Below are 22,400 nucleotides of genomic sequence, written 5' to 3' on the forward strand. Positions count from 1 at the left end.
TCACGCACACGCGGGTACGCCGCACGGAGACACGTGCAGTGAAAAATCACTGACGTGTGAGCAGACCCATTCATTATAATGGGTCTGCGTATGTCAGTGATTCTGGTACGTTTAAAAAAAAAGCACAAACGTACCAGAATCACTGACGTGTGAAAGGGGCCTAAAACCAATGTTTTCTCTGCTGCAGATCTAGCAGTTATACAGAGCTCATGAATATGCTGGACTACCTGGCAGCACACAAAGTAGTCCTCTAATGATAATCTACTGCTGATTAAACAGTGATTTTATCAAAACTACACTAAGCAGCCCAGTAAGTGACACATTGCTGGAATCAGGGTCTGTCTCTAAATTATGCTTCCCTCAGATTAGGTGGCAAAAAGCTGATGATAGATTTCCTTAAATAAAAGTAAGAATTAAAACAAATTGCAACATCCATGTTCTGGGTGTGCAGTACAAATTCTCATGTCAAACACTTCTTAGGGGCACTTTGCACACTACGACATCGCAAGCCGATGCTGCGATGCCGAGCGCGATAGTCCCCTCCCCCGTCGCAGCTGCGATATCATGGTGATAGCTGCCGTAGCGAACATTATCGCTACGGCAGCTTCACATGCACTCACCTGCCCTGCGACGTCGCTCTGGCCGGCGAACCACCTCCTTCCTAAGGGGGCGGGTCGTGCGGCGTCATAGCGACGTCACACGGCGGGCGGCCAATAGAAGCGGAGGGGCGGAGATGAGCGGGACGTAAACATCCCGCCCACCTCCTTCCTTCCGCATAGCCGGCCGGGACGCAGGTTGGAGATGTTCCTCGCTCCTGCGGCTTCATACACAGCGATGTGTGCTGCCGCAGGAACGAGGAACAACATCGTAACATCGGTCTTTTCCAATTCATGGAAATGTCGGACCCTACACCGATGATACGATTACGACGCTTTTGTGCTCGTTAATCGTATCAAAAATGCTTTACACACTACGATGTCGAGAGCGACGCTGGATGTGCGTCACTTTCGATTTGACCCCACCGACATCGCACCTGCGATGTCGTAGTGTGCAAAGTGCCCCTTAGTCCTCTTCAGCCTCATTCTATACCACAAGAGCTTTCAGAGGAAAGTTTCTTTGGAATTTGTTTCAGATGTTTTTGAGGCGCAATAATTTACCACTATATCTGGGTCATTGTGGACTTATTATCCAACAAGTATAACTGTCATTTGACTCAGAAATCTGGAACAAATGTTCTTAAAATAAATATTCCAGTTCCACGGCCTTTCAGCTCATAAAGTGCCTGACCGTGATGTGCAATTTAATTCCAGGTTCTAGAGCTTACTCTAGAAGTGCAGCACTGACAGATATAATCCATGGCAGTGATCGAGCTCTGCAGTGGATTATATCAGTGATCAGACGCAGGGAAAAACAGAGAAAGAATTGACATGCTGCAGATTTTTTCTGCACCAAAATCTGCAAGAAAAAAAATCTGCAACATGTGCACAGCAAGTCTCATACACTTTGCTGGGATGCGTTTTTCCTTGCAGTATTAATTATCTAAGAAACAACGCATGAAAAAACGCAGCATGGGCATACAGCCTTAGGCCTCTGCCACACTCACGTGTAAAAAACGTACGTTTGCTGTAGTCCGTTTTTTGTATCCGTGTTCCGTATTTGCAGTCCGTTTTTCCCCTCCGTGTAGTGTCCGTATGCATATCGTGTGTCATACGTGTGTACGTGTGTGCGTTTTCCTGTGCGTGAAATACGTCAGTGTGTGTTCCGTGTGCAGTCCGTTTTTTGTGCGTGTTTAACATGTTTCACACATTGAGATAATGGTGATCAGTTGGAATTAAATGACACATAGGTGTATGTGATTAGGACATAAATATAAGTTAACTATAAACTGTTTCCTGCTTGTATTTTGCCTTGGAGCACCTATGTGTTGTGACAAAATTTTCGCAATGCCATTATCCACGGAGGCCTTAGTGTTTTTATGCTGGATTATATCTCGTCGTTTTGGCGTTAGACGGCACATGTTGCAATATGATAATGTAAGAAGAACCAGATTGTGGGTGCATCCACTAATGATGATGCGGCCTATGCATGGTCATTTCCATACTTTATTTTTTGAGTTACGGAATTTCCCAGATAAGTTTTTTTCATACTGCCGTTTGTCAGTTGAGAGTTTTGATTACTTACTAAATATTTTATGACCTCATTTGCAACATCAGGACACTTGGATGCGGCTTTCCATTTCCCCAGAGGAGAGATTTATGGTGACTCTCAGGTATTTTTTTTTTTTATAAGTTTTTGTAAATGTGTTATTTTTCACATTGAAATGTGTAATTGATCTTTATTGATGTAATATCTGTTTTGAATCAATGTTTGTGTTTTCTTTTGATTGCTTTAATTTAAAATAACATATTGTTAATTGTAAATCATTGTTTGTCTTGTTTTCATAGATTCTTGGCGACTGGTCAATCTTTTAGTGCTTTACATTTTGATTTTTTGTTGGGGAGATCAACCATTGCCGTTATAGTACGTCACACATGCGACATGATATGGCAACATTTAAAAGAACAAATGATGCCTCAGCCAGACAGAGAAGATTGGTTGAAAATCTCTAAGGGCTTCAAGGACTCTGTTGACTTTCCTAACTGCATAGGAGCTTTGGATGGCAAGCATTTCAGAGTAAAAAAGCCACCAAACTCTGGGTCACGTTATTTCAATTTTCATAAGTTTTTTTCCGTTGTTATTTTGGCATTGGTTGACACCGAATACCGTTTTATTTATGCTGACATTGGGGCCTATGGTAGTGCCTCAGATGCCCGTATTTTCCGTTCATCAAGATTAGCCCAACGCCTGCAAGAAAATGCATTATTGATCCCCCCACCAGTTGCCCTACCTGGTACATCTGGACCGTTGGCACCATATGTGATGGTAGCAGATGCAGGATTTGCATTATCCAAACATGTTATGCGACCATATCCAAGGAGATCCATTGATGACAGGAAACAGTACTTTAATAATCGGCTAACTAAAGCAAGACGTTATGTGGAGTGTGCATTTGGTATTTTAGCTAACAAATGGCGCATTTATCAGACAACTATTCAGTTGCAGCCAAACTTTGTCACATCTGTCCTCAAGGCTACCATAGTGCTTCACAATTTCTGTCGGATACATGAAGGAGGAACTTATGTGGATGATGAATTTCAGATAAACCATGTTGTTAATCCAACAGGTGAACCTATGTCTCATAATTCCGTGACATCTGGTTTACAAATTAGAAATTTATTTACTGATTACTTTAATTGTTCTGATGATAATAATAATAGTGATGTTTGTTAAGATTGGCATGGATTGATTTCGATAAAAATTTATTATTTTTTCTTATACGAAAATGTGTAATTTTTTCAAAACATCTAAGAGCTTAAATCTTACTTGTATTAAAGTGAAAATGCGTTAATCATCAACTGACATTTCTGTTAACAACATGGATTTCTGAATGTTGTATGTATGTTTTTGTAAATTTCTGTGTTACTATCATGTTTGTTTTGTTATTTTAAACTTACAACATTAATAATGTTAAACGTCTATTGAAAAAATGCAATATTATTTATATATTTAAATAATAAACATGATAGTTTTTTTCACAAACATATTTTTTTATTAATAATAAGCATATTAATCCATAAAGTAATGCTGTTATTTTTTCACATCAAAATAAAAAATGAACATATTGTTCATCTTCTGTAAAATTTTACAAAATGTAAATTTTTATGGTATTCTTTCTAAAATTAAAAAATATACTTTACTTACAAGAGTACATTTTCAAAAATGTGTGCATTGCTTACAATGTTGTAAAATTGTCAACCAATTAAGTTGGTCTCATGTTGGACATTGACATAGACATAATAAATGTAAACTGTGTTTTGAGTATATAAGAAGTAATCTAACCATCAAATTGGTTGGGTACAAATGTGTTCCTAAAATAAAAAAAAAAACCATGCCATCAAACATATATGTGATCCGTCACTAAATATAATCACACATGTTTTTTTTTTTTTTTTTAAACTCAGAGTTTACACATTTTTGGAAATCCCTCTTTTTTTAAATTTTGACACATTCATCATATTTGTTGTTTGAATGTAAAGATTACCAAAAATGTGTATCATAAGTCAACAAGATCTTCTAGTGAAGTAACCTGAGTGTTGCTGAGTATGTTGTTTTGTGTGGCCTCAGAAATGGTATTTTCAGGAATGGAAGCAGTTGTTTGCTGAACAACATTCCTATTACTAACTACAGTAGTGTGTGGAACAGTCTGTTGCATGCTTGTTTGTCCCAACACATTGCCTGTTGTTGAGTACACCTGTGGATCTACATGGGTAATTGGGTATTGTGTGTGTGTATGTTGTTGACCTTGAGGATAGTTGACTGATGTTTGTAAGTGTGGTGTAGGTAACATAGTTGAGATTGGATAATGAGGCATCATGAATGATTGTGGGTATGTTGAACCAGGAAACAAGTTAGGTAAACCACCAATATTTGTGGGTTGAGTAAAGTAACTAGTACTTGGAGTGGGTTGTAAATTCAAATAGTTTATGGGTTGCTGTGAGGTAGCACTTTGTACAGTGCTTAAGGCACCAGTATTGGTTGCAACATACCCTTGTCTAATTGGTGTTGGGAATAACGTACTTGAAGCAATAGAAGGTTGACCAGATTGTTGTAATACTGGATTATTGACTATTACAGTTGCCATTGTTGTTTGTGTTGAAATTGTATTTTGATTGTCTGTTGTGTTTGGGACTGTATGTTGTTGCATAATGGTACGCCAATTTTCTATGGCCTCATATACTCTCACTGGTTCCTGTTCTGCCTGACTAGCTGAAAGTAGGGTCAGCATAGCAGCACGTACACGTTCCTGCCTATCGGATGGAATTTTGGTTAAGCTAGAAGATAAAGACCGACAAAAGCGCTCGGCATCTGTTTCTGGAATTAGAGTGTTCATTATGTGAATAATGCGTGTGTCAATTATTTCCGGTAAGGATCTCATTTCCTCAGGTCTGCGGATTCTTCTTGCACGTAGAGGTTGTGGTGCAAAACGTGGAAGTACATTTGTTTGTGTTGATTGTGTAGCTGGTGTGGTTGTTTGTTGTGTGGATGAGCCTTGGGTGTTGGTTTGTGCACTCTCTGTCCCACCCTCATGTGATTCAGTTGCTGCATCTTGTTGAATCTCTGGATTGTCACTGTCTTCTCTGCCAGGTTCTTGTTCTGATGCTGAGGTGGCTGTAGCAGAGGGACCTGCTGTTGGTTGATCATCTGAATCGTCTAGATTATCCTCCGTTCTATACGAAATGAGACAACATATTACAATCTTAACATTTATATTTGTACAATTATCTTCATGAAGTAAATGAATGTTGAATTTTTTTTTTTTCTTGTAAAAAAAAAAAACAACTTACTGTGTTACTTCTAAGATGGGTGCTAGGAAGCTTATTTGTTCATAATAAACATATCTGCGTTTGCGGCCTTGGCTGGATGAGGATGGTATAGGGTTGTACTCCCTTCGGTACTGATCACGTGCTGAACGCCAACGCCTTTTGACCAAGTCAACTGTGTAATTTTAAAAAATATGTCACTTGCAACATTCACCATAAATCTGCACACATTAATTAAAATAATGTTTGCTAAATGTAATATACAATTTAACAAAATAATGTTGGCCAAATACTTTTGAGGAAAAAACATTTTTTTATATATTCTTCATTCAAAAGCATTTTTAGACATTCACACATAACAAAATAATATTTCTGATAAATTATCTTTGAAGTAATTGTCATATATATTTAAATTTTCCTTTTTTTTTTTTTAACAATATCATTTGGCAATAAATTAATAGAAATATTATTTAAATCATGTAGGTCATGATATTGAAATGTTATTTAACTAAATTAAAAAAAAATATTAAAAAAAAAAACATGAATTGAAATTGTGATACTAAAATTAGACTAATAAAACAGGGAATTTAAAAACACATGACAGTTTAATCATTTAATTAATTAACTTCATGAAGAATTTAAAGTCAGATTACAAAAATAAGTATACTTTGATTTTTGTAAGTTATGAAATGTTTGGTTAACTTTTAAAAAATTTAACATGAACTCAATATATAGAGTAGTACATATACCAATTCTTCACAAAGATTTTTTAACTAAAAGACAACATAACTATAACAAAACATTCACAGTTTGTAATTATTTGAAAAATCCAAATATATATATTAAATAAATAAATATAAAAACATACAACAACTTACCATATTTAGCACGCTTTGCAGGCGAACATCTAGCCCATGCATTATTGGGGTACACTTCCTCAGCTACTTGATTCCAATGGCGGTCAACTGTCAGTCGGTCATGGTAACCATCAACACGTGTATCCCATAATGGTGGGTGAGTCTCGACAGCTGTTATCAGTTTCTCCGTGTCCACCCGTGGTGCCATTATTATATTTCGAAGCCGAAATTTTGCTCAAAATATATCTTTCAATACACAGAACTACAACTGCTTGCTTGCTCACTCCTTCTGCAAATGCATAGTTAGTTTTGTGCAAAAAAATATGTTAGCTATGCCACCTGAAAGTATTTGAGATTGTAACAACCTTTCTAATTAAAACACGGACACGGACCACACGGATAGCATACGGAGGCCATCCGTATCACGTACGTGTAAACACGGACCCATAGGATTTAATGGATCCGTGAGGACGTTATGCCGGTGGAAAACGGACATGTCAGCGCTTTTTCGGCACGCTCAAACGTACGCACGGAACGGACACACGCTCCGTGCGCAAACACTGACGTGAGGCTTTTTATATTAAAAATACTGTGTCAACATCAGCACGTGTCTCCGGTACGTGTAAAAAATGCCAAAAACGTACCGGAGACACGGATGTGTGGCGCAGGCCTTAGAAGGGATTCCTGAAAAGCAGTGGTGACGAGTCAATAGAGGTAGGCCACTCCACTGCTATGGGGCCCGTGAACTGAGGGGGCCCCGCGGTGGCTGCCCACTGTATGTGGGCTTTCACTATCATCATGACCAGCATGGGCAGGCTGCCCGGACCAGTCACCAAGCAGCTGTTAGGCCCTGTGCGCACTAGACGGAATTTCCTGCGGATTATCCGTGGATTTGCTGCATGTTTCGCTGCAGAAATTGTTCATAACATCTCTGCAGTGATTCACCAGAAAATCCTATGGAAAAAAAAATGCTGTGCGCACTATGCGGATTTTGACAGCTGCATGTTTTGCTGCGGGATTCCCGTAGCAAAAACAATTTCATGTCACTTCTTTTCCGCAGGTCCCTGCGGTTTCGAGGGCTGGCAGATCAATCACCTGCTGACTCTGGGTTGGCGGAGGATTGATCCCCGGTATCTGGCAAGACGCTGCTCCCCATATAAAGTTTATGGGGAACAGAATCTGGCCCAAAGGGGTAGGAGCAAGCGCTTCATACTCACCGATGACTGGGTGGCTGTCACACTGCTCCCGCGGCAGCTCTTTCATCTTCCAGAGCCGGCTCATTATTCCATCTCGTATTCACTCCTTCCCTGCTCACCGGTGGCTGTGATTGCTTGCAGGCAGACAAACCCCCACACTGTGTGACAGCTGTCTCAGTGCAACCAATCACAGCCGCCGGTGGGCGGGTCTGTAGCGTAAAGTAAAATAAATAAATAAATAAATAATTAAAAAATAAAAAAAATGGCATGCTGTCCCCCCCAATTTTGATAACCAGCCAGGATAAAGTCGCTGGGGGCTGGTATTCTCAGGATGGGGAGCCCCACGTTATGGGGAGCCAACCAGCCTAAAAATATCAGCCAGCAGCCGCCCAGAATTGCCGCATCCATTAGATGCAAAAGTCCCGAACTTTTCCCGGCTCTTCCCATTGCCGTGATGCGGTGGCAATCGGGGTAATGAAGGAGTTAATGGCAGCAGCCCATAGCTGCCACTAACTCCTAGTTTAGTGATGGCAGCGTCTATATGACACCCTCTCATCACTAAACTGTAGGTGAAAGTAAATAAGCACAAACACCCCAAAAATCCTTTATTTGAAATAAAAGACAAAAAAGCCCCCTCTTTCACCACTTTATTAACCCCTAATAACAGCCCTCCAGGTCCGATGTAATCCACAAGATGTCCCACGACGCTTCCAGCTCTGCTACACCTGGCACTCACAGTGAGCGCCATAGACCATGACTGCTCACTGTGAGGGTCAGGACGCAAGTGAAGTGAGCCGCCGGGATCAGCGGTGACTTCACTGATGTGCTTTGCAGTGACAGGTGGCGGACTCCAGGTGGAGGACTCCAGCGGTCACTGCACATCAGCTGACTGAAGTCACCGCTGATCTTATACTCACCTTCTCCTGTGAGGCTGCCTCCGGACACTGCTCTCCTGCTTCCAGGCCGGCCCATGCATATGCAGTTATGCAGTGCACAGCTGACCCGCAAACAGCAGAGCGCTGGAGGCAGCCGCGTGGGACAAAAGCACGGCCCGGAGTCTTCAGCACCACGGACAGCAGAAGCGGGGAGAACTGTGAAATCCCGCAGGGAAAAACCTGCGGCAATTCCGCACCAGATCCGCAACAATACGCAACATACCGCATGCGGATTTCGGTGCAGACTTTGTGTTTTTTTCCCGCAGGTGCAGAAATCTGTAAGAGCCTGCGGAATTTTCTTAAGAAAATTCCATTTTCTAGTGCGCACAGGGCCTTAGGCCACGCTCACATCAGTGGTATTTTGCTGCAGGGTTGGATCCAGTACAAATGCCCTTTCAGTTGCATTCATTTCCTATGGAATTGCGGCAACATGTGCTCACATGCGGCGCATGTGACCGCATTCCACCGCGACTTCATTGGAGGTGAATTGAGCTGAAACGCATTTGTACCGGATCCGGCCCTGTGGCAAAATACAGCTGATGTGAGCGGCGCTTTACTTTGGCTGCTGCTGGTTTGTGCTTTTTTAAGAGGTTCTTGAAGGTATTCCACCATTGTTCTAGTCACATGAATGCTGTAATACTGCTATATAGTGGGCCAATAGATGGATCTCCAGATGTGATAATGGCCTGTTCCAAGGATAAGACCTGAATCTGTAAAGGTTGGAAAATGCACTTGATGTTGTGCAGTGGATTAATCCGAAATTAAATTTTATTTTACTCCTAAATGTCAATCTTCGCAATTTAATATTTTTCTAATATACAGTACTGTAATTAGAAATTCCTAATCCTTCCCTCCCTACTCTAAATGCTTTATTTATATTTTCTCTTTGATGTCACTACCTTTGAAAATCCAAGTGCATGCTGGGAGGCTCAAACGAATCATCATCAAGGGGCAGAGGCTGCGGTCACTGCTGCAGTCTCTGCCCCCTCCCTGAGGCCCCCTTCACACGTCCGTGAAACACGTGCGTGTTTGGTCCGTTTCCGTATGTACCGGAGACACGGACACACGTGCTCCAATGTTATTCAATGTTTGTAGTTACACGTGCGTTTTTCCATTAGGTCCGTGTGTCCGTGTGCGTGATACGTATGTGTATCTGTATTGCACGGATGCATGTCCGTTTTCTGCATGGAACACGCACACACGCACCCAATGAAAGTCTATGGGTCCGTGAGCACACGTACGTGACACGGATACATCTCTGTATGGTCAGTGTACGTTGTGTGCTTTTTTGAAGCGATGTCGGTCATTTTTTTATTTTCTGTGTATGTCGGTCCATCTCCCTCAGTCTGTCGGTCGGTCTCTCTGTCTTGTCTGTCCCTCTCTCTCATACTCACCATTCCCCGATCACTGCCACGGCGCTGCACAGCTGTTAAAAAAGCTCCGGCGGCTTTCACTATTTTGAAAAAGCTGGCCGCTCATTAATCAATCTTGTATTCCCTGCTTTCCCCGCACACAGGCGCCTGTGATTGGTTTCAGTGAGACACGCCCCCATGATCAGTGACAGCTGTCTCACTGCAACCAATCACAGCCGCCGGTGGGCATGTCTATATCAAGCTATAAAAATAAATAAATAATTAATAAAAAACGACGTGCGGTTTCCCCCAATTTTGATACCAGCCAGGGTAAAGCCAAACGGCTGAAGGCTGGTATTCTCAGGATGGGGAGCTCCACGTTATGGGGAGTTCCCCAGCCTAACAATATCAGCCAGCAGCCGCCCGGAATGGCCGCATCCATTAGATGCGACAGTTCCGGGACTGTACCCGGCTCATCCCAATTACCCCTGGTGCGGTGGCAATCGGGGTAATAAGGAGTTAATGGCAGCAGCCCATAGCTGCCACTAAGTCCAAGATTAATCATGACAGGCGTCTCCCCGAGATACCTTCCATGATTAACCTGTAAATTAAAGAAAATAAGCACACACAACAATAAAATACTTTATTTGAAATAATAAACAAAAAAAAACCATCCTCGTTCACCACTTTATTAAGCCCCAAAAACCCCTCCAGCTCTGGCGTAATCCACGGAGGTCCCGCAATGCTCTCAGCTCTGCTACATGAAGGTGACAGGAGCTGCAGTAGAACACCGCCACTCCTGTCAGCTCCACGCAGCAACTGAGGTGAGTAGCGCGATCAGCGATGATGTCACTCAGGTCACTCGCGGCCACCGCTGGATCCTCCAACTGTGACAGCAAGTCGCCCTAGTGACAGCGATGAAGTCACACGTGAGTTGCGGTCTCGGGTGGAGGATCCAGCTAGCCGCGGGTAACCTGAGTGACAGCAGCGCTAATCGCACTGCTCACTTCAGTCACTCAGGGGATTAGCGGTCACCCGTGAGTCCTTCACGGGTGACCGCTAGTCAGTACGCAACACAGACAGAGCCGCGGGATGACAATGAAGTCGGGTGAAGCTCACCCGAGCTCATTCTCATCGCACGTCGCTGTCTGCTGTCAGTGGGCATGTAGCAACGTCATTGTGCATCACACACGGACATTCCACACGGGAAACACACGGACATGTCACTTACGTATCTCACGCACACACGGACATTCCACATGCACACACGGCTAGCATACACCATTCACACGGATGCCACGCGTACCATAAAAATGGACATAAAAACAGAACACGGACCCGAAAAACGGAGCGTAACACACGCACGTATTTTTCACGGACGTGTGAAGGGGTCCTGAAATAAATTGTCATCAGTGACATCCATTTCAGGGGCTGGACTTGTCCCTGCTCTATTGAGAATACGCCGGCTGTCAATTAGCACAGATGCTCAGTAGAATCTTGTAACTGTGCAGAATTCTTCTCAGTGCATAATGGCAGCGCACTCCCTTGCCAGCTCTGATTAGAAGTGACAAGTTGGCAGCAGACCGCACTGTCAATGCACGTGGTAAATAAATAAAGACCAAGCAGAGACCAGCGCCATCCCAGCAAGTGATGTCACTTCTGATCAGAGCAGGCGAAGGAGTTTCATTGTGCACTGAGAAAGAATAGTGCACAGTGACAAGATTCTACTAAACATCTGCTGGAATAGACAGCTGGTGCATGCTAAGTAGTACAGGGATTAGCCCGGCCCCTGAAATGGAGGTCACTGATGATGCTTTGTTTCAGCAAGAGGGAAGAGGCTGCACATTGACCACAGTCTCTGCCTCTTAAGGGTGCTTTACACGCTGCGACATCGCTACCGATATATCGTCTGGGTCACGTCGTTAGTGACGCACATCTGGCGCTGGTAGCGACATCGCAGCGTGTGACACCAAGGAGCGACCATCAACGATCGCAAAATCGTTCAAAAATGGTGATCGTTGAAACATCGCTCCTTTCCTTAATATCGCTGCTGCCACAGGTACGATGTTGTTCGTCGTTCCTGCGGCAGCACACATCGCTATGTGTGACACCGCAGGAATGACGAACATCTCCTTACCTGCATCCACCGGGAATGAGGAAGGAAGGAGGTGGGCGGGATGTTACGTCCCGCTCATCTCTGCCCCTCTGCTTCTATTGGCCGGCCGCTTAGTGACGCACCTCCCCCTTGAAGAAGGGATTGTTCGGCGGTCACAATGACGTCGCTGACAAGGTATGTGCGTGTGACGCTGCTGTAGCGATAATGTTTGCTACGGCAACGATCACCAAATGTTGCACGAGCAACGGGGGCGTTTCAGTATCCGACGGTGCATTGGGGATTTCAAACAAAGTGTCATCAGAAAGGAAGTAGTAAAAAAAATAAAGCACAGTAGTGAGGGAAGGAGAGGGAATTTTCATTAACGTATATTAAAAAAATGATTGGATTGTAACAGAGATTTAGGAGTAAAGTAAAATTTCGTTTTGGACCACCTCTTTAATGAATCGGAGCCAATAAGTATAGGTCTCTCATCAGGTGCCTCTGCTTTGTGCTTGACCCCAGGCCAAAATTTGCCAGCTAGCTCCTGATTCCCAGCCAAAATAAAGAGTTAAAAACAAAGGAGCGCATGTGAAGAGTCTGGGAGATAGCGATGAGGAACGGTATTGAAAGCTACTCACTTGATGTGGTTGTGCAGCTCTTGCACAACCACGGTGTAGGACGAGAGAACGATGTTAGTACGCTGCCAGGATGTTAGCCCGTGATGTCCAGCCAAGGGAACGAATTCCTTGGAAACCGGTCATGTGACAGGTCACTGGGGATAGTTGTGAACTGACCTCTGTACCAAGCAGCTCTTGCCGTGAACCCACAAAGGAGAAAATCAGCAATAATGAATAAAAGCACGGTCTAATAGAGCGCTAAGTAGGCCACAGTGTAAAATTAGTTTTGTAAAATGTATTGCTTACTAACAGCCACTACGTGTGTCGATATACACGCGTAGTATCTAACTTATATGCGGTTTATTATGTTAATATTTTATTGCATTTTTTTTTTAATCTGTTGGAGGGGCCTCATGATTTCTATGTACGCCCCTGCTGAAAGGTTGAGTATACAACTGTTCTCGCTCCTGTTCTCATCTAGCCTCTACAATCTAGATAACAGGTCTCTTCAAGCTATTCTCCAATTTGCCTATCCTTCATTGCATTTCTGCACTAACATTGCCTTGCATTAAGATACCAGACTGCATTTAACTTTTGTTGCATTGCCATTATCCATTAGCTTGCTGTAAAAATAGACTATATTCTGTGCTTAAACTTCCTGACGGAAGGCACCATTTTCCTTTGCTAATATTGTTCCTGTGTGTATTCCCACACCTTATTCTTCATCTGAGCTACATGTCCAGCTTGTTTGTCTGCCATCCTGCAGGCTTATGCGGGTTTTACATGAGACGAGCTATCGTGTGATGCATTGTCGGGGGTCACGGTTTTCGTGACGCACATCCGGCATCATTCACGACGTCGTCTCGTGTGACACCTCCGAACAACGCAGTATCGCTCACAAATCGCGAGTCATGTACTCGTCGCTCAGTTTTAAAAAATTGTTTAATCAAAATGGCGCCGGTTGTTCATCGTACCTGGGGCAGCACACATCGGTCCGTGTGACACCCCGGGAACGATGAACACAGCTTACCTGCGTCCCACGGCTCCCGGCGGCTATGTGGAAGGAAGGAGGTGGGCGGGATGTTTACGTCCCGCTCATCTCCGCCCCTCCGCTGTTATTGGCCGGCGGCTGTTTGATGTCGCTGTGACGCCGAACATCCCTCCCCCTTCAGGAAGAGGATGTTCGCCGCCCACAGCGAGGTCGACTCGTGTAAAGCAGGCATTAATCTTTGCTGAGCCTCATGTTGTTTAACAAAACCCACTCCACTGCATTATTGCCTCTAGGCCACGCTGTTGACCCAGACCTAAGTCTGGAGTCACAATTCTGTGCGACTTGAGTGAGAATAGTGTCATCCGTACCGGCCGCGACTCTCCTGACAGGAGCATGTCAGCTTCTTGTATTTTTATGCGGATGACACGCTCCTATCAGGAGAGATGCCAGCCAGTCCAGGTGATCCGATCCTCACGCAAGTGTGACTCCATCCTAAGTTGCTTAGCTCATGAATAGTGTGAGCCTCAATTTTTTTTTCATATGCCACAAAATGCAAACAATCCTCCAGAAGAGACTGTACATCGGCCACCCAACCACCCATGATTATTCATATTCCAAAAACTGTACCACCGAAATGTAATTATTTTCAAGACACGTTTACCTTGATCCAAAACAGTCTGTAACTATGTAGACGGGTATTTGTATGCTGCCAAGCCAGGTACTCATCTACATGAGCACGTTTCTGCAGGTCTGATGGGTACCAGTGATCAGGGGTCTTATACTTGTTAGCCAGATATTGGAGGATTGCAGTGCTGGAAAAAGAATTAAAAAGGTGAGTAAACAAGGGTTGTTTTTCATAACTTAAGGGGGTTGTCCAATGCTAGGACAACCCTTTCTTCATCTGAGTGTCTGCCCCTGTTAAAATGAAAACAAATTCTCTTCCTAAGCTGGTGCCGTTTCAGCAGTGTCGGCACTTGCTCTCCCGGGGTTCAGCATGTGACTCACTGTCCCCTCCTTCGTACGTCAAACGTCAATAACAAGTGAGAGACCAGCCACAGCTCTGACTTCCTTGTTGTTGTTGTTGTCCAACATAAACTCCAACATTTTGTTTAAGATAATCTGTGCTGTATTGTCATCTAAAACATTACTACATTTTTTTTTTTGTTCCTGACTTTTGTTCTTGATTTATCACTTTATTCTCTGCAGCCACTTTATTTACCTGCAGCTCAAGCAAACTTGACTTTTTCCTGTCCTTGGTTGCCAAACCTCACAGTCAGAGCCCGGCCTCACTGTCCAGCCCCGCCGTCTGCTCACTCATTGGTTGTCAGTATTCTGCTCAGCACTGACCTCTAGCAGAGGACAAAATGGACTCATATAATGTAGTAATGTGCCCATCCTATAGTAATGCCCCCCTCCTGTAATAATGTGTCCCATCCTTGTGCCCATCTTGAAATAATGTGCCCAACCTGTAGTATTTTGCCCATGTTGCTCATCCCATAGTAATGTCCCCTTTTCTGGTCCCCTTCTTATAGTAATGTCCCCTTTTCGAGTGCTCTTTTTATAGTAATATCCCCTTTCCTGGTCCTCTTCTTGTAGTAATGTTCCATCCTGTAGTAGTGTCCCATATTGTGCCATTCTTCATACACGCAAAAAAAACAAAGACAAAGTCTCCTCACCTTTCATGGTTCTCTCAGTATTCTGCTTCTTGCAGCCCACAGCCCCCTTGCAGATTACTGCCTATGCTGGGGCTGCCGCTGACAGCGCTTTTTATCAGAGGACAGTTTCCCGGGCGTTGTGCAGGACGAGCTCTCTATACAGCTTCTCCAGAGATCCGCTGCTGCCTCTGATTGGCCGGCAGCTGATCACTCCAGTAACTGTATAGAGAGCTCGCATCTGCGCAGCTTCCGGAAATCTGTTACCTGATATAAAGCGCTGACTGCACGGGCCCCCAGCTCAGGCAGCGATCATCAAGGGGGCCATGGGCCTGTGGGCTACAAGAAGCAACAGGGGCCGCATGTGGCCTACGGGATGTGTGGAAAGGTGCGGGGAAAAGGAGGGAGGGGACAACGATGCACTGTACTCGCCCAGCAGGGGAGGCAACATGACGTCGGCTGTGATGCCTGTCAAAATGGGCCTGCCCCTGTAGACGTGACGTCACAAGAAGCAGCAAAATCCCAGCAGGAGTGTTCACATGACCACTCTGAGCCGGGGGAGATGGGCTGACAGCAGTGCAAGTAAGTAGTTGCTATCTACTTACCAGCCCCTATGTAGCCCAATAGTGAAATGATTTTCATTACCAAGTAACCGCCCGTAATCGCGTGACTGCGCTTTCCCCCTCTGCCTGCTTCGTTCTGTGCAAGCGTGGGCCTGCTGACCCCACGTTACCTCTTTCCCATCTTGCTCTGAGGCAGGAAATAGATGGGAGGAGCGCGGAGCAGGACACCACCGATCAGGATTAGACGCAGGAGGCAGAGGGGGGAAAGCGCGGTCACGCGATTATGGGCGGTTACTTGGTAATGAAAATCAAAGCGCCGCCCATAATCTAAAGCCTGCGCACACGTCACCAGTGGTGACACTGGGCAAAGTGCTCATCCACGAGAGATAGGCACTGGGCATGCGCGGGGACCTCTGGAGCACTGGGCAGCGTCCACAGCTATAGAAATGAGCGATGGGGGATGGCCTAAAGCGTCAGGAGGCAGAATAACGGACACCAGGCAGCCCTCCCCCATGTACCATTTACAGTATCTGAATACAAAAAGGTACCACTTTATAAAGTCTTTGTTTTGGTCAGAAAGGGGGCACAAGAACAACAGGAACATTGCTAGAATGCAGCCCAGGAGCTGCAAAGGGGGAATCTTTTAGGTTTAGTGCAAAATTTTTGATGACAGGTTCCCTTTAATTATTAATTTGTCCGAAGGCGGGAACAGTGAAACTGGAGCTGAGCCCTGGGAGAGTGAGTGCAGACACCGCTGAAACGGTCCCGGCATGGGAGATGAAAATAAGTGTTTTTATCTTAATAGAGCCAAACATAGGGAATGAGAAGGGGTTGTCCTAGTAGTGGCAACCCCTTTAAATATATGATGATGTACAATCACAGCAGTAATGAAGCCTGACAGGTGCCAAATTATCACATGTTCTGGATTACTAGTCAGTCAGGGGAAAAAAAAAAAAAAAAATAGGCCAACAAGAATGAAATGTTAATATTAAATATTAGGTAAGAAATATTAAATTCGGAGAAGATTTGTTACCATGTAGCTTTATCTTAACACTATGCATCAATCTCACAAGGTTAGAACAAAAGAACAATGTGTATCAAGTATGATGTGATAAGGCACCTTACACAACAGGCACTATATTTTTACCTATTTATCCCCCCCTCTATTTCCTTATAGACTGTAAGCTTGTGAGCAGGGTCCTCACTCCTCTTGGTATGTGTTATAGGTAGGGCTGAGCGGATCCGGACTGTAAAAGTCCGACTCCGCACGGTTTTAAAGACGCCCGGGTGCTGGACCCGGGCCCAGGATTCTGGGTGCACGATCCGGAACGGTCACTGAGGAAAATAATTGAAAAATAAAGAAAAAACAGAATTAAAACAGCGTTTCATACTTACCGAGACTCAGTGTCATGGCGGCACACTGCTTCCGGGTCGCACATTCACTTCCTGTAATGCACAATAGGCTCATTGCATACACACAGCTTTCCGTGCTTTCCCTGCCCACCAGCAGTCCTGTCGTCTGTGATTGGTTGCAGGCAGACGCGCCCCCAGCCTGTGACAGTGTCTGCCCGCAGTCGTCGCTCTTCGCGGCTCAGTCATAGGCTACACTCACAGCTGGCAGTCGTTCTCTATGGCTGCTAGCTGTGAGATGTAGCAGAGCTGGATGTGTCTTCGTGGGACCTCGTGTGGATTACGCCTGACCTGGAGGGTATTGGGGGTTAATAAAGTGGTGAAGGAGGGTGCTTTTTGTATTTTATTCCAAATAAAGGATTTTTTCTCTGTGTTTGTGTTTATTTACTGTCACTTATAGATTAGTGATGCAGGTATCTCATAGACGCCTGTGAATTAACTAACCTAGGGTTTAGAAGCAGCTGTGCGCTGTTATTAACCCCTTATTACCCCGATTGCCGCCACACCAGAGCAATGGGAAGAGCCGGTATAGCACTGGGATTGTCAAATCTAATAGATGCAGCAATACCGGGCTGCTGCGGGTTGAAAATACCAGCCCCCAGCCGGCTTTATCTTGGCTGGGGATGAAAATCAGGGGGGACCGCACGTCGTTTTTTTTTTTTTTTTAATTATTTATTTTAATAAAACAAAAAGCTGCATGCGGTTTCTCGTAGGCCGGAGTCACACTTGCGAGGGACTCCCGCGAGTCTGACATTGCATCTGTCGCGGGCGGGGAGGAGGGTGTCAGCACACCGCGCTCACCCCTTCTGCTCGGGTCCGGCAGTTGCTCCTGGTGGCTCGAGCCGTGGGCCGGATCCCGGGGTGTCTCGAGCGACACTCCTCGCCCGTGAGTGAAAGGGGGGTGTTTGTTGGGTGTGGGGATTGTTATAGTTCGTGACGCCACCCACGGTTGTGGTGATTGCACCACCGCTGCTCAGTGTGGGGGTCCCGGGGATGGTGATGCGGAGCAGCCAGGTGTTGTGTTGCCCCTCCGTGGGTAGGGGCTGGTGATCCCGGGGCCCGGTGATGAGATGTAAAGTGTAGGGCCTGGAGGGCGCAGGGACGCGGGGGCAGCGCTGTGCCTTGCGGCACTATGGTACTCACTCAGCCTGACACACGGACACAGTTTGTACGGTAAACCAACGGCTGGTAGGACGGTCCCACAGACGGCTGCACCTGCACTCCCGGTAGGTGACGGTGACGTTTCTCTTCCTTGCACCTATGTTGTCTGATGGTAGCGGTGGATTCCCTCCGGTTACCCGCTCCTCGACTGCAATCTGGGCCGGAGGAGCTCTACACTTTGCCCGCAGGCGCTGGCCCTGGGGAAACTGGTGCCCTGGCGGTGGCGGTGTCTCCCCGGTAATGGTCGGGCTGTTGCCGTCAATCGGGACTTGGTTGCTGGGGGATCTGCGTCCCCGTCACTGACGGATTTGGCAAATTTGGCGACTCCTAGCCTTGCCGGGGTCCGAGAGGCCCCTGTCCTGGTACTGACTGTCCTTCGGAACACTGCTCCAGACCACCGGGCACACAGCCAACGGGGTCCTTCCAGGAACTTCCAAACGGTCCCCCTCCAAACAGTCACCGCCGTCGCTGACCTTGCTGTTCTGGCCCTACACAAAGCTGGGCTCTCAGGCTTTCTTTCCTTCTGTCACTTTGCTTACTCTTCTCCTTTACACTTCTCTACTTTCACACTTCCACTTCTCTGTTTACTCTCTCACTTCAGCTCCTCACACTTGCCCTGCCTGGGCTTATCTGCTGTTCACTCTTTCATGTCCCTAGCTGGACTCTAACTGCCTGGTTACTTCCTGCCTCCAGTGTTGTGAGCTCCTTGGTGGGCGGAGCCAACCGCCTGGCCCACCCCCTGGTGTGCATCATCAACCTCTGGAGGAAGGCAACAAGGATTTCTGGTTAGCAGATGTGCCTACCTGGAGTGTGGGGTGTGGTGGTGTTGTGACCTGTGTCCCCTGGCTTGCCCAGGGCGACACATTCCCCCTTAGCAAAATGCAGACCGTCCGCGGGCTGCCGTCCTACACCGGTTTTATTTTTCTGTAAAAGGGGGTAACAAGGGTTAATCAAACATCAATAACATTTTTAATCAAAAACTCTTCCCAAACGGGAGGCACATTTACTTAAACGTTTCAACGGTATACGGTCACGGTTTCCGCTCTCTCCCACCCAAGCAACCTGGCCCTGATGCTGCCCCTAAAACCCAGGCAGCACCCCTTGACCCACAGTCCAGCACAAGTTACCCGAGCGGGATCTGTCCTTGCCCTCCAGAGGGTGGCCACCGGTTCCTTTGGTGGCTGGGCCCTGGCCTGCTCTGCTCAGGGCCCTCCCTCCAACCTGCCTCTCCGGAGGCGGCATTGCGGAAACGGTAACGGTACCCAACATATTTACATGCCACTAACGTTTGTGGTTGCCCTGCAGAGTTCACGGGCTTGTCCATGGATAGTTCCCATGCAACTAAACTTTAAACGGTCCCCACGGGGACAACGGTGCCGGCTCCAGCCGGTTGCAAATCACACGGTGAATCAGGTGAAAACTCGGTTCAATCAGTGTTTTTCCATTTTTCAAAACTTTCAACTTTTTCAAACAAACACACAACAACCTTTTACATTTGCGGGCCCCTCTTACTCATAGAACGGTCTCCCTGTACCTAAGTGGGGGTCTACCTAGGTTGGAACGGGTGGACCTTCGGGGCCAGGTGTCAGTGGTGCTAGGCAGTGGGGTAGAGGGAACAATCGGTTCCTCCTCCCTGCTATAGTGTGGAGCAGGCGGAGGTGCAGGGGGGCTGGGTACAGGTTCATCCCTGGGCACTGGCACTGGTTCTGGCTCACGGTTAACCGCTTCCACTACTTCTTCATCCACGGGTTGTGGGAACAGTATCACTGGAAGTATCACCGCGCCGTTCTGTGTAGGCCAGTTTGCTGGGAAGTCACCCATTACAGTGTGGATTACCTCTGCTGCCTTTTCCACTGGTGGAGGAACCGGTATTTCAGCCTCTGCTTTCAACGCTGGGGGGCATTTTTTTAGATGGTCCCGAGAAACTGTGGCCAGGGTGCCCCCTTGGTCACGACTGATCTGGTAGGTCTTCCCATTGTCCCACTCGGTGGGTTGTACGACGTAAGGGACTTGCTCCCACTGGTCATCCAGTTTGTGGGCTTTTCTCTTCCGTTTCAGCACCACATCCCCTGGCTGGAAAGGACCTGCAGGCGCCTTCTGGTTGAACCGGTGCTCTTGCTGTTCTCGACTTCGACTGAGGTTTTTCTCCACATACTCCTGGATTTGCCGATACTGGGCCCTCCTCCGGCTTTCCCACTCTGCCGTTGAAGGGAGTGCTTCCGGAGCCTCCAACCCCATCTCCAGATCCACCGGCAGGCGGCCAGGCTGAGCCCTCATCAGATACGCTGGGGTGCACTTCGTCGAGCTGGATGGGATATTATTGTACATGTCGACCAAGTCGGGTAACTTTTCCGGCCACATGTTCCGTTCTTCCAGCGGTAGCGTCTTGAGGAGCCCCAGGACCAAGTGGTTCATTTTCTCGCACATGCCGTTGGTTTGGGCGTGGTACGGAGTGGTCCGGATCTTCTTGCAGCCGTACAACTGGCAGAATTCGTGAAACACTTCTGCTTCAAAAGCCGGGCCTTGGTCGGTCAGCACCTTCTCGGGATACCCATGGGGTCGGCAAAAATAGGCCTGGAACGCTCGAGCAGCGGTTCGACCAGTCAAGTCCTTAACGGGGACTACCACCATAAATCTTGAGTAGTGGTCTACCATGGTCAATGCGTAGGTGTACCCACTTCGGCTAGGGGTGAGTTTGACATGGTCCAGGGCGACCAGCTCCAGTGGCTGATGGGTGACGATGGGATGTAACGGTGCCCTCTGGCTTGTCTCGTCCTTTCTCCTCAGTGTACAAGGACCGCACTCTCGGCACCAGGCTTCCACCGATTCACGCATCCCACTCCAATAGAACCGCTCCCTCAACAGCATCTCCAGCTTCTTCCACCCGAAGTGGCCAGCACCATCATGGTATGCCCGCAGGACAGTAGCAACCTCAGCTTGAGGAACGATCAACTGGCATATTTTCTCATGGGTCTTTGGGTTGATCAGCTCACGGTACAGCCGCCCTTGGTGTAGGTAGAGCCGTTTTCGTTCTTTCCACAAGCGTTGGGCTTCGGCTGGAGCGGCAGGGTCTATTCCCATAGCACCTTGTTCCACCAGGGTCTTGACAAGGCGGACAGCCGGCGCTTGGTCCTGGGCGTCCTGCCACTCTTGACTGGGCCGCGGGTCCAGATCCACCCGTTGCTGACATACTTGTACTCTTTCAGTAGGCGGCTGGTGAAACGCAGGCAACTCAATCTCCTCGAGGTCGTCATCCTCACACCCCTCTTCTGACAAATGGGGCATCCGGGAGAGTGCATCTGCATTGATGTTGACACGACCAGCTCGGTACTTTATGGTGAAATCATAGTTAGCTAACCGGGCTACCCACCGCTGCTCCAGCGCGCCCAACTTGGCCGTGTTCAGGTGAGTTAGCGGATTGTTGTCCGTAAACGCGGTGAATTTTGCTGCCGCCAGGTAGTGGCGGAACCGCTCTGTGATAGCCCACACCAACGCCAATAGCTCGAGCTTGAAGGAGCTATAGTTCTCAGGGTTCCTTTCGGTCGGCCGGAGTTTTCGGCTGGCGTAGGCAATCACCTTCTCCTTTCCATCCTGGACCTGGGACAAGACCGCTCCTAGCCCCACGTTACTGGCGTCCGTGTGGAGGATGAACGGGCGCCCATAGTCAGGGTACGCCAAGACCTCTTCTCCGGTCAAGGCCGCCTTCAACTGGCCAAAGGACTCCTCATGCTTGTCCTCCCACAACAGTGGGGCTCCAATGGGTCTACCACCTTTGGTCTGTCCCACGAGGAGATCTTGCATGGGGGCAGCCATCTTCGTGTACCCCTTGATAAAACGCCGATAGTACCCTACCAGACCCAGGAACTGCCTTACTTCCCTCACTGTGGTTGGTCTCGGCCAGCTCTGGATGGCAGTGATCTTCTCAGGGTCGGGGGCAACACCATCCGCACTCACCACATGTCCTAGATACTGCACCCTGGGTTTCAGCAGATGGCACTTCGAGGGCTTCAACTTCATCCCGAACTTGCCAATGGACGCGAACACCTCGGCCAGGTGCTCCAGATGGGCTTCATACGTCTGGGAATAAACAATCACATCATCCAAATACAGCAGGACGGTCTCGAAGTTTAAATGTCCCAAACAGCACTCCA

At 46.9% G+C, this 22,400-nt stretch overlaps 1 protein-coding gene across 1 annotated transcript in view; it reads right to left on the reverse strand.

The window, feature by feature from the left end:
* Positions 1–22,400, reverse strand: part of LOC142298978 (glutathione S-transferase theta-3-like) — an 82,275-nt gene that overhangs the window by 20,544 nt on the left and 39,331 nt on the right. Inside the window, exon 3 of the mRNA XM_075341802.1 lies at positions 14,125–14,275. Coding sequence (XP_075197917.1) covers positions 14,125–14,275 — 151 coding nt within the window. The remainder of the gene's footprint in view (positions 1–14,124; positions 14,276–22,400) is intronic.

Source organism: Anomaloglossus baeobatrachus, chromosome 1 (genome assembly GCF_048569485.1).
Source record: "Anomaloglossus baeobatrachus isolate aAnoBae1 chromosome 1, aAnoBae1.hap1, whole genome shotgun sequence".
In the NCBI taxonomy this organism is placed as follows: domain Eukaryota; kingdom Metazoa; phylum Chordata; class Amphibia; order Anura; family Aromobatidae; genus Anomaloglossus; species Anomaloglossus baeobatrachus.